The 13,134-nt window shown below is 44.7% G+C and overlaps 1 protein-coding gene across 4 annotated transcripts in view; it reads left to right on the top strand.

Annotated features, from left to right (window-relative positions):
- Positions 1 to 12,573, top strand: part of CORO1B (coronin 1B) — a 219,571-nt gene extending 206,998 nt beyond the window's left edge. For all 4 annotated transcript variants that reach the window (XM_078659251.1, XM_078659259.1, XM_078659252.1 and 1 more), the window contains one exon: positions 10,510 to 12,573. In XM_078659251.1, the coding sequence (XP_078515377.1) occupies positions 10,510 to 10,635 (126 nt within the window). In that variant the 3' untranslated portion in view covers positions 10,636 to 12,573. The remainder of the gene's footprint in view (positions 1 to 10,509) is intronic.
- The last annotated feature ends 561 nt before the right edge of the window (positions 12,574 to 13,134 follow it).

Genomic DNA, 13,134 nt, shown 5'->3' with positions numbered 1-13,134 from the left:
GATGAAGGAGATGGGGATAGGGATGAGGATCAGGATAGGTAACAGGACACTGATCCTTGGGACGATTATCAAACCGACCCAATCACATGAAATGACCCTTATTTGTGTCCCTCCAGACCCTCCCCACCTGACGACAACATCGGGTACATTGAGCTCCTTAATAGGGCCGCTCAATATCATGGGGTGGAGCTCCATAAAAGAGCCTTTAGAAGAGGATTTCCTTGTTGAAACACTTCTTCCCAAAGAGCTACTCACACCGTACCAATGCTCACAGGCATGTTAAAGCACACGGATGAGGTATTTAAAGACCCTGTAAGATCCAGGATAATTACACCTAGAGTGGACAAAAAATACAAACCCGCTCCTACTGACCTGGTTTACAACAGAGGCCAGCTGCCCTTAGACTCTCTTGTAGTCTCCAACACTCGCAAGAGAGCTAACTCACAAACCACAGGTGGGGCCCCTCCTCCTGATTAGGAGTCTAAGCTAATCAATGCCTCGGGAAAAAGAGTGGCTTTAAAGACAGCAAATCACTGATAGGGCTCATTACGATGAGTTAGAAAAACTCGTACTACATTTACCTGATGAATACAAACCTCAGGCTAATGACCTTATTCAGGAAGGTAAACTTATTACGAATACATCCATTAGGTGTGCCCTAGATGCAGCAGACACAGCAGCTTTTGCAGTCAACACCAGCATACCATTACGCAGATATGCTTGGCCAAGAATATCGGGCTTCAAGCCTGAGGTGCAAACCTCCATCCTTAATCAACTGTTCGATAAGGTCCAGCTGCTGATACCTCGACGGAAAAGATGAAGAAAGACACTGAGGTCGCAAAGTCCATGGGGGGGCTTTGCAGTTACCTGCCACTAAGGGGTCCTTTCATTGCTCCTTTTACAGATGTGGTTCAAAAACGGTGTCCACTGAAAATCCCTCCTCCTCTTACAAGGGCAATAATCAATCCCCCTCTTCAAGAGGCGACTTCCTTCCGTTATCCCCCGATCATTCCACTCCGGTCAGGGGGCGACTCTTTCAATTCCTGCCTGTCTGGAATTCAATCACCTCAGACAAGTGGGTACTAGAAATTATCCAGTATGGTTACTGCCTGGAGTTTAGACACTCCCCCCAAATATCCTTCCAAGATCACATGTAATTTCACCAGAGCATCTCACCCTCCTAAAGCAGGAGGTTCTCTCTCTCTTGGAAAAGCACGCTATAGAACCAGACCCATTACAATACCAAGGGACTGGGGTATACTCCCTGTATTTTTTAATTCCCAAAAAGGACGGCTCTCTCAGGGCTATACTAGACCTCCGAGAACTAAATCAGTACATTCAGTCGGACCACTCCAACAAGTGCTCCCACTCCTTCAGCAAGGAAACTTTTTGTCCAACTTGGACTTAAAGGACTCATATTTCCATATTCCCATGCACCCTGCTCACTGGAAATACCTCAGGTTTGTGGTTGACGGACACATTATCAATTCAAGGTTCTCCCATTTGGAATAACTACAGCACCCAGGGTTTTCACCAAGTGTCTAGCAGTAGTCGTGGCTCATCTAAGAAGATCGCACATACACGACTTCCCCTGCCTAGACGATTGGCTAATAAAAGCCAGCTCGCAACAGAGCTGCATAATACACACTCTAAAAACAGTCCAACTGCTTCTCGAACTGGGGTCGACAGTAAACCTCTCCAAATCGCATCTCCAACCATCCAACACTCAAGTGTACCTGGGAGCCACAATAAACGCTCAAAAAGCTCTAGCATATCCCAACCCAGTCAGAATACGCAACATGCAAACTCTAATAGCGCAGTTTCAGCCTCAGCACTCATTACCAGCTCGGGTGTTCATGCAATTGCTAGGAATTATGGCATCTTGCATTCTAATCGTTCTTTATGCAAGACTCCAAATTCGTCCCTTACAAGAATGCTTAGCACGTCAGTGGAACCAGGCTCAAGGTCAGTTATCAGATCTAGTGTTGGTGGATGACCGCACTCCTCGCTCTCTGCAGTGGTGGAACATACAAAACCTTTCCAAGGGGCGGCCATTCGTCGACCCGGTTCCACAGATAGTCCTAACAGCAGACGCATCACTCACTGGTTGGGGAGCTCATCTTCAAAAACATACCATTCAGGGTATGTGGACTCTGCAGCAAAAGCAAATCCACATAAATCATCTAGAACTGCTGCAATTTTTCTAGCATTGAAAGCCTTTCAACTTTACCTGATAGACAAAGTTTTCCTGATTCGCACAGACCTCATGACAGCAATGTACTACATACAAAACCGGGGAGAACACACTCTCTCCAGCTCTCACAGCTAGCCCAGACCATCTGGAATGGGCCATACCGTAAAAAATATATCTTCTTGCAAAACAACTTCCAGGAGTAAACAACCAGATTGCAGATTTGCTCAGTCATCGACGACAACAGATCCATGAATGGGAACTTCACTCTCGAGTCCTTCTCCCATTCTTTCCACAAATAGATCTGTTTGCCACCCACCTTGACGCAAAATGCCCAAACTTCGCATCCAGGTATACACACCCATTGTCCAAAGGCAATGCGCTGTGGATGAATTGGTCAGGGATATTTGCTTACGCGTTTCCGCCTCTCCCACTCATTCTATTGGTGGTTTAGAAGCTCAGATAGCAGTCCTTGACACTAATCCTAGTTGCTCCCACATGGGCCTGTCAACCCTGGTTCACAACCCTATTGAAGTTATCTTCTCACTCAGAACCATGGAGAGATAAGACATCCAGATCCCAGTCATCTCAACATTGCAATCTGGCACCTGAAGTCCTAGAGTTTGATCATATTAATCTTCCGCCTGACTGCATCAATATTATAAAAGAGGATAGGCGCCCTACCACAAGAGCTTGCTATGCAGCGAAGCGGATAGTCGTTTACTGTAACAACAATCAAATCAATCCTTACCCATCCATATGCTTGCATCTAGCTGCAATAGCTGCATATCTACAAAACAGACAGCATTTGTCTCTTTTTAGAGTGCCGGCTAATAAAGCATTTATGGAAGGACTTAGAAGAATCATTCCTCGCGGATTTCCTCCTGCTTCAGTGTGCAATCTCAAACATAGTTCTTACAAGGCTCATTGGTTCACCTTTTAAACCATTGCACAAATGTGAACTGCAATTTCTCACTTGGAAAGTAGCCTTCCTCATAGCCATCACATCTCTGAGAAGAGTGGGTGAGCTTCAGGCACTAACCATAGAAGAGCCATTTTTACAAATGCATCAAATCAAAGTGGTCCTTAGGACTAACTCTTATTAGGACTAATTCCTATCAACCAATCTGTTGAGGCAGAACATTCTCTTCACACATTAGATGTCAAAAGAGCATTACTGTATTACATTGAAAGAACAAAACCTTTTAGGAAAACAAAGCAACTTTTTGTTGCCTTTGCTCCACCACATAAAGGCAATCCAATATCAAAATCGGGTATTGCAAGTTGGATAGTTAAGTGCATTCAAATATGCTACATTAAGGCTAAATGCACATTAACAATTCCCCCTAGAGCGCATTCCACTCGCAAACTAGGGGCCTTTATGGCATTTTTAGGAAATATTCCCATAGATGACATCTGCAAAGCTGCAACATGGTCTACACCACACACCTTTACAAAACACTATTGCATAGATGTGTTACTAAGACAACAGGCTAGTGTGGGCCAGGCAGTTTTACGTACCCTATTCCAAACAACTGCAACAGCTACAGGTTAGCCACCGCTTTGGGATGTAACCGCTATATAGTCTATGCATAGCATGTGATCTACAGCTCACATGCCTCGAACTGAAAATGCTACTTACCACAGTATGCATCTGTTCTTGGCATGTAGAGCTGTAGAATCTCATGCGCCCACCTGCCTCCTCGGGTTCCTATACCTGTTGCAGTACTATCTTACTTGGATACAAGATACATGGACATCTCTTTTACTACTCTTACTAACTCCATCATCACCCTTTACGGTAAAACAATCTAAGGATGGAGCCGATGCCCATGCGCACTATCACCTAAAGGAGGAGTCCCCTATCTTGTGACTGGAAAGACTTCTTCGAGCAGAAACAATGTGCAAACATCCGTACCGAACACTAGATGGCGATCTATGAATAGCATGAGATTCTACAGCTCTACATACCAAGAACAGATGCATACTGTGGTAAGTAGCATTTTTCTTATGCCGATGTTGGCACTTCTGTCCTGCTCAGATTTTGTCAGATGTCTGTAGCATGTCCAGGAAGCTTGCCAGAAACACCAAACTGGCTACCAAGAATCAAGGGCAAAATCCATACGCCGAATGATAGAATATAGGTGAATAAGTAGCAACCATTGGTTTGAAAAGTACTTTGGTCAAATATTTTTTTTAAACTTAAAAAAATAATAAACCCTTGTCCAAGTTACAGTTAAGTTTAAATATGTAGAAGCTTGCTGCTGGACAAATATTAGGAAACAAGGTTATCATTTTCCATTGTCCGCTCCATCTCTGGTCCTATGCTTTGTACATTTTTAAACTCCGTAAGTGCGCATGGTGAAACTTACGTTTGTTTATCCCTGATGGATACAAGGATGATGTTCAAGAACCTGGGTCTACAAATGGAGAAGGATTTTACATTTCTGGACTTATGTTCATTCCATGGTGACCCGGCTGCCGAAAACCACCAGAGTTGGTGAGCTTGTCAGTCAGATAGGCAGGTGTGCAAATTGTACTGTTCATGATGGTTTTGTAAATGAAACCGCAAGTTTGGAAGATGACGAGGGCGGTCAAAGTAAGCCACTGGAGTTCCATCAGGGAGGGTGTGACGTGATCATATTTCTTCAGTCCCCTAATAAGGCATGTAGGATGCTCTTAAGAGCGACCAAAGTGGAGTCAATAAGGCTTTGGAGCAGAGTGTTTCCAGAATCCCGATGCAATAGTACAAGGACTTGAACAGCGGTTCTGTAGTGGTTTTCTGGGAGAAATTATCTCACCCTCTTTTTGGTACCAGGCCTCATAGGTTTTCTTGGTGATGTATTCATACAGGATGTGAATAGTGTTCAGATTGAATCTTAGAGACTTTGTATAGGGTGAAATTGGGGACTGTTTAACCAGATTTGGACTAGTGACTGCTTGTCGTTCTTGGCGAGTAGTCGGATTTTTGTTTTGGTTTGGGTTGAGCTAAAGGTAGTTGCTAGATTCCGGCAGTATTTGAGGTGTTGATTGCTTGGAGTGAGGCTATCTGGCTGAATGTTCTATTTTTGCCTCAGAAGTATATGCTTGAATGAATTGTTACTTTATTAACCTTAACTTTTCTCTGGAACTTGGCCTTCACCAACCACTATTACTCTGATTTAGTACATTTAATATTCTTACTCCAGTCGTAGCTAGTTGGGGTACTAACGCTTATTCATACCCCATTGAGTATAGGAGCTGGCCTTGTCAGCGCAACAGTGATCAGCGTAATCCTTGGGTTACAGATTAGGGTGTGCACAATTTCCTGCATTTCCACAATCGTCGGTAACCTGATAATTCTCCTTAACCTGTACCAGTAAAGTATTTGCGTTTGGAGGGTATGTAAAGGAAATTTCCATCCTAATCTATCCAGAAATGATTTTAAATTCCTTTTTTTTTTTTTTTTTTTTTTTTTTTGGTAAGATGCTTTTGTTTCGTCATTATTTCCACTGATTAACTTAGTGAAATGCATGCTTTATTGTTAGGAAAAGCTTTGTGGTTTGCCATAAGAATAAGATTGTTCATAGACTCCCTGTTCCCTCTTAAGCAGGCTACCTCTGACATTAGTTTTTAATGTGTCAAACCTGTGACTGGAACATACTTTGCATATAGTTGGTACGAGACTTGTGGTGAGATACTATGTGGATCATACAAAGGACATAAACACCTTTCAATGTATTGCTTCCTTTGGTCCATCACTTCATGGAAAGTCAATTCCGAAGCCAAACATCTCATTTTACATCTAAGAATGTACAGCATATCGCTGCCCGTAGGCCCCCAGCCTATCCCTTAGCACACACCGCACACGGCAAGGAAGCACCTCTGCGTGATTGGGAAGAGTACCACAGGGCTTACACTTGGGCATCGGTTCTGACATTTACTAAGGACATCAGTCTTGATGCTGACGCTGGTTTCTGTGTTGTCCAAGCTGCAGTGCGAAAGTTTGAAGCACTCTGAAGCTGCTAAATGGAAAAATCATGACACAGAAGTCACCAGTTCTCCAACTTGGTAGCTTCAATGTGTAGGCTGCTCGTCCATAAGATGGTTCACAAGATGCACTGCTCGCACACCACAAAGGCTTGCCAAGAATGTAATCCTGGCATCTGAACAAACAGGATTTTTAAGCTAAATACAGACCCGCAATATTTTGACAATGATTTGTTCGCGGCAAGTGTAGCTGTAGATACAAATGCTGTGCATAGTTATACCACCTAGTGTTGGCTCTGATTTGTGCAACTTGTTTATATTCAAAAACGTCTTCAGGTCATGAGGTATGGTGACTCCACATATTCCTGGTAATGCGCATGATCCTCGGATCCTGTGTTAGATTGTTTTTTTCCTCCATTTGGTTTGGACTTGCATCCTGTGAGCTCCGGGTCATTGCACCCTGCTGTATGGCACCGTTCCCTCTTGGTTCTTCCGTCCGATCCGCATAAACAATCTTCTGCTTCGTCACACTGCCAACTTAAACAGCCAAGTTCCTTACACCACCACACCCTCCCATGGGGCACTTATCCCTTCCCAGTACATTCTACTCTGCTTCTTCCACTGAGAATGTAGACTCCATAATGTAAAGAACCTCTTTCCAGTACTGTCCACAGTCTCATTCGAAATACCCCTGGACAGATCACCATCGGATCTCTAAATTGTGTCTTTCCCTGGAGCACATTAAGGCATCCTGTGCTGCATATCTTACCTTCCTATCCGAAAGATGCTGCAGAACCGTCGAGACTTGCACCAAGCTCGATTTACCACCGCGCACCATCCGGAATATGACACCCCTTATCTCTTCGGGAACCAAGATACTGAGGTAGAGCCACAACCAGAGACCGAGCTCTCACTCTTACTCCGAGGCAGGGGAACTGCCTCTTGTTCAAGAGAAGACATTGACTGTGAGTATGACACCCACTCTACCTCCACACTGGCACCAACAGAACGAACACAGCTCTTGAGCGGATCCGGAAACGAGCCCTGAACTCCATGCTCAGACTTCTGGTCCGCTATGGCTGGCACCAAACAAAGGCCTCCGAGTTGAGTCAGAGCCAAGCACTGGTGCCGAAAGAGCATCTCCAGCCCCGGCTATAGGCACCAACACCACCTTTTTCAAGCCGACACAAAACCTGCTTCAGCGCTAAAGAATCCTTCAGCTCCAAAAAGCATTTGGCGCACGACTTGCAAAAACCTGCGTCTGCCCCAGAGCGTTCGACACCCAAAGGCCTCTCGTTGGCATGATCAGACGACCAGGAGCCCCCCATCCTGCTCCAACAAGGTGGAACTCGACCCCATGTCAGCACTTTCAAATGGTAATGCTGACCACTTAGCACAAACCGGAGGTACTGGCTATTTGCAGAATGGATTGGGATGTGTAAGCAGGCATCCTTCAGGTCGAGGGTGGTCAAGTTACACATGCACCAGTTGCAGCGGTGCTTTGTTGCACAGTGGTCATAAGCAGAGGGTTGCTGGTAGGATCTAATGGTGAGCTGCAGCTTCCCCCCTCGCTGTCCTTGCATGCAGCCAGCCCTTCCTCAACCCAGTCCCGAAGAAGACCATCACAACAGACGCTTTACTCGACAGGTGGGGAGAACACTTCAAAAACCTGACCGCAAGGCACGTGGACATTCCATCAATGGTGTCTCCGCATCAACTACATGGAGCTGATGGCCATCCAGCTAGCCCTCCGGTCGTTCCTCATTCATGTTCAGCACGAAGTGTTCTCATTTTGATAGATAAAACGACTACCATGTGTTACCTACAGTAGGTTCAGGGTGGCACTCACTCACATCACAACAGTTGTCTGCATTGTCATTGGGCATTTGGCGATGGGCAATCCACCACAATGTTCTTCTACTAGCAGACTTTCTACTGGGAGTAGACAACCTTGCAGACCTAGTCATCAGGATGCAGCAACAGGTCCACGAGTTGGAACTCTACCCATAAGTCCTCCTCCCGTATGTCTTTGGTGCGGGTTCCCCAACATAGACCTCTCCTACTGCCGAAAACGCTATATGACTAAGCCTAATCTCCAGGTACCCATACCCACAGTCCATAGGTAACACACTATGGAAGAAATGGTCAGGGATATTTGAATACGCCTTTCTGCCTCTTCTGCTTCATCCATTCATGATTCAGAGGCTTCAGCAAACATGGCGAAAACCTGCCCAACTGGTCAGAACGTCTCGCGCAGAGCCAGAGTATGCTCAGGCACCCGAACCCCAAGTAACTAAATCTCGCTAATTGGCTCCTGAAGTCAGAATGTATGATCATTCTCAAGAAAGCATTCAGGCCTATGCAGCTAAATGGAAACGATTTTTGCACTACTGCACTCCCAGCACATCAACCCTCTCAGTGCATCAGTCTAAGATTTTGTTTATCTGCTTCACCTGCATAAGCCAGGCCTTGCCTAAGTCTCCATTAGACTTCACTTGGTCATCGTTGCTGCCTATCTTCAGAAGAAAGAACACTCTTCACTCTTTAAAGTAACAGCCATTTAGTCGTTCACGAAGGGACTGAAAAGAGTAACACCACTCAGGGTGCCACCTGCCTCTATGTGGAGTCTGAACATAGTTCGCAGCAGACTTATGGGCCCTACTTTCAAACCACTTCACTCATGCCCTTTTCATTATCTTTTCTGCACAGTAGCCTTCTCCTAGTGGCTATCACCTTCCTTACACAGCAGTGAACTTCAACCCTTAGACGGCATTGAATCTTTCAAGAACCCTTATTCCAGGTTCATGCATATATGGTAGTCCTTAGGGCAAAAAACGCATTTCTCCTCAAGGTGGTCTCCTATTTCTACCCCAATCAAACTGTAAAACTCCCAGTTTTCCTCCCACATCCAGAATCCGTGACAGAGAGGGCTCTTCACACACTATATGTCAAAGGGGACCTCGTGTATTACATTGACCGAGTCCTTCTGTAAGACACAATAATTCGAAGTCTCTTTTTCCAAGCCACATAAAGACTAAGGTGGTAATAGCACATGGTTGGTCAAATGTATCCAGACTGGTCAAATGTATCCAGAACTGTTACGCTGAAGCCAAACAGTCTCTGCCTAGCCCTCCCAGGCCCAACTCTACTCACAGAAAGGGAGCTTCTTTCACCAAGCATTACTGTGTGGATGTCCTGGCATGCCAACAATCTAAAGTTGGCTAATTTGTGCTCCATACACTTTCAGTCCTCTGAAATGTCCTCTGGGCTTGCAACTGATGGGGAAGATCTGCTTTACAGTCTGTGCATTGCATGTGTATCTACATCTTCTTATACCATGAACGGAAAATGTTACTTACCCTACAAGAATCTGTTCATGGCATGTCGTGTTGTAGATTCACATGCTTTCACCTTCCTCTCCAGAGACCTTTGGTCGTTACAAAGGCATTTCTTTTTTACTTGTAGTATAAACTTCTATTTCTGTATCTCTATCTCACCCTTCTTACGTTGAAACAATCTAACTATGGAGCCGATGTCCATATGCCTTACCAGTAATAGGTGGAGTAAGCATACCTCGTGACTCAGACTACTACTTCTTCACACAAAAAAAGCTACACATGTCCGACCCAGCACTAGATAACAGGCGCTTTAACATCATGTAAATCTACTGCACTACATGCCACAAACATATGCTTACAGGGTAAGTAATAATTTCCTTATGTGGCTTTTGGATCTGGCCAAAAGGAATCAAAAAGCCCAAGAATGTGGCTCTTTCAAACATACCCAGCTGAGCCAGGGTGACCGGTAATCATTACATCTTGTGCCCCTCCTTTCCTAGTTTTTGTCTTTTATTCAATCAGTTCCCCCGTCTGACTTGCCCCCTTTCCCTCTGGGGCACCTCTTTCGACCATACTCAGTTACCCCTTTCTTTCCCTTGTTGTCTTATCGCCAACTTTATGTCCGTTCTCAAATAATAATCTACTATTTTTTTCCTGTCTCCTGTCCTCACGCCACCTTTTTCCTCTCAAACATTTGTTTGACTCCTGTCACTTTTCCTCTGATATCCAATTCTTTTTCTTGCTGTCTTCCCCCTCATTCCCACAATTCCACTCCTTCCTCATTTCCACTTTTTCATTCTTTTCCTTGATTTTAGTTTTGCCCATTTTCTCTCAGCTCCTTTTCTCAATTCCCCTCGCTTCTTCTCCCACAAATAATCCTATCCCCCTATTTTGGTCCTCCCACTTTTCCGCTCCTTTCTCACTTCTATACTCCCTTTCCTTACTTCATTTTCACTTCCAGTTAAATTCATATCCTTCTCTGCATTGTTCTTTTCCTGCCCATCTGTACAGGACGGCGACCGGCTGGATGAAGTTCTGAAAGAGGTGAAGTCTCTAAAGCTGCTCGTGAAGCAGCAGGGCCAGCGCATCGAGCAGCTGGAGGAACAAATCAGTAAGATCCAGAACGGAGACGCTTAGAGCCCCCAAGCCCGCTCCTTCTCGTTTTCTACAGAAAAGAAGAAAAAACAAAAAAACGGATAGTCCCTGGACTTATAATCTTACACGCATTCTATGGAAATCATGTACAACCAAAGTGTATTCAATGATATGCATTCCTCGTCCGGGGGACCAGTGACGTCACATGCAGGTTTTCATGTGTTTCCCTACATTCCACCCCTGTGTATTTTAAAAGGCCCTGGAGGTGACAGATGACTGCTGCTGGTCTCTTTCAGCTCATGAACTGTGAGGAGCCTTCCTGTTGAGGTGTTTGCAGCAGCTTGTCGGCAGGGGCTCTTCAGGTGTGCGGAGGTGCACCCTTGTTTGTAAAACTTAAACGGATGTGTCTGCTGGTTGAAAGGGAATGTTTGCTTCACTATAGATGACAGTCTGTGCAAGTGAGCTCCTAGGTCCTGCGCAGTGAATGATTTCTAATTTTTCTTTTTTGGTCCTTTGGTATACATAGCACTGTTTGCTGAAGCTTCTAACGGCTGCCACCCTAACATTACGGTAGACTGGCCTATTAAAAGGGTGGGAGGAGGGGAGAGAGCTTCCAACAGGCCCGTTGGACAGGGACAGTCAGGCTCTTGACCGTAACATAACTAACTGCCATGCCATATTAGGCTTTCAGATTCTTGGCTTTCTGAAGGGATTTCCTGTAAGCCAGACCTGGGCCCGCCTGCTGTTTTTGGTTGCCTTGTAGATGAGGGAACAGTTCATTTTGAGTCGAAGGGACCGGTGAACAGTAAGGGATAAAGTGCATTGTATTATTCCATTTTTTAGGTGTGGGGAAGGTAGTTAGAATATTATTGGGTAGTATCAGTTGCCCACAGAGTAAGTTTTTGAGTCCTTGCCGTTCTAACAGTTGCTTTCAGCTCAAACCTCACTGGGTGATTGGAAAGGACATCCATCTTGTCCTCTTTCCCAAGCCTCTGATGCCCTCAGCGTGGTGACCATCTTTAGACACACTGCCAAATATGAATTGTTGTCCTGGCACTGATTCCTGTGTAGCGGGAGAAATATTTTAGTCAAGGACCCTAGCTTGGTAGCCCCCATCAGTATTCACATGACTGGATGTTACCCAGTTGTGCCCACCCTCTCTTTGTACAGAGGTTGCTGGCTGAGCTCACTCTCAATATTACCTTTCCACTGCTCCTGTTTCTGATGCTCACCTAGCAGAGGTACCACTAGTTGCCAAGATGTTCTAAAATGGAGCAAAAGGTTGTTTGCTTTGCCCACTCTTTAGACCCAGTGTGCCAGGGAGAACACAGTGATTTGCTCACTCCTCTTTTAATGCGCAGTTCTTTGTGTGTAGCCTCTTCAAACGTAGAGTGTAGAAATTTCAGTACCCAATTCTACCCTTTATGCAGAACGGTTGTTTACAGTGGGCGTGTGGCATGGTACCATTGCAGAACAAGTAATCTTTTGCTTTTCCCCACTCAAGCAGTCATTGTGATGCCCTCAGACTGCATTGCCGCCAAGCCATGAAGCACATGCAGCCATGCAGCACAATACCTAGTACATGACATCTTCCCTTACCTTTCTTACTCTAATTCAGTGGCTGTTAATCTAGCAGGCTACCAGAAGGAGGTAGTGCAGCGATTGTTGGAGGTGGGCGAATGAGAGTTTTGGTGTTTGATATGGGGGGTCCCTAACTGCTGTTGGGTACAAGTAAATTTGAATCCCAGCAGAGCTGTGGGTACAAGCATTTTCAGGATAGATGGGTATGTGGAAGTGGTTGCAAATATAGCACTCAATATTACAAGATTTTGGGATGAGTCTTTTCATTTTATATATAAATTTATATATATTGAAATATAATTTTTAGGTAAGCATCAGGGATAAAGGACGTGCAGGTTGTACATTGCTTTTGAACTAACTGCAAAGAATTCTGGGAAAATAAACCTCTTTATATTAAAAGATGTGTTGGTTTTTATTTTGTTACTTATATCCTGGGTCAGCAGTGGAGACACCAACCTAGTAGTTTTCCTTAAGAGAAATACAATCCTGTATGTCCCTGTTTAGATCCCTTTTCGAGATGAAGATGTTTGCTGACTAAATAAATTGAATACAGCCTGGAGCAAATGGTGGAGACAGCAGCCGGCTGAGTTGACCTGACGCACAGCTTCCCAAGCTAGTGGATGGTTCAAAAGTATCAGAACTTCTTGGAGAAAGTTGCAGCATGCAATGGAATCATTGTAAGGGTGATGGCAGTGTACTCTGCTTTTAGTATTACCATCAGTATAGATTATTTAAGATTAATTCCTTTTTGTTTCTTGCTCTTATTTCCCTGCCCTTCTTTCACTCTTGATTGTGACCCAGAACTGCCAGATTAGAGAGTGGGCGGCAATATGGGTTAAATGCCATTATGTGGTCACCGAGACCACCTTGCCAGATTGCTGCCAGTGAGGTTTTGCATGTAGTTATAGTATCCGCCTTGATGGTGGATATCACTTTCTGAAAATTTACAGATTTAAATTG

This window comes from Lissotriton helveticus, chromosome 1_1 (assembly GCF_964261635.1).
Source record: "Lissotriton helveticus chromosome 1_1, aLisHel1.1, whole genome shotgun sequence".
Taxonomy (NCBI): domain Eukaryota; kingdom Metazoa; phylum Chordata; class Amphibia; order Caudata; family Salamandridae; genus Lissotriton; species Lissotriton helveticus.
This window is presented reverse-complemented; position numbering and strand designations above follow the sequence as displayed.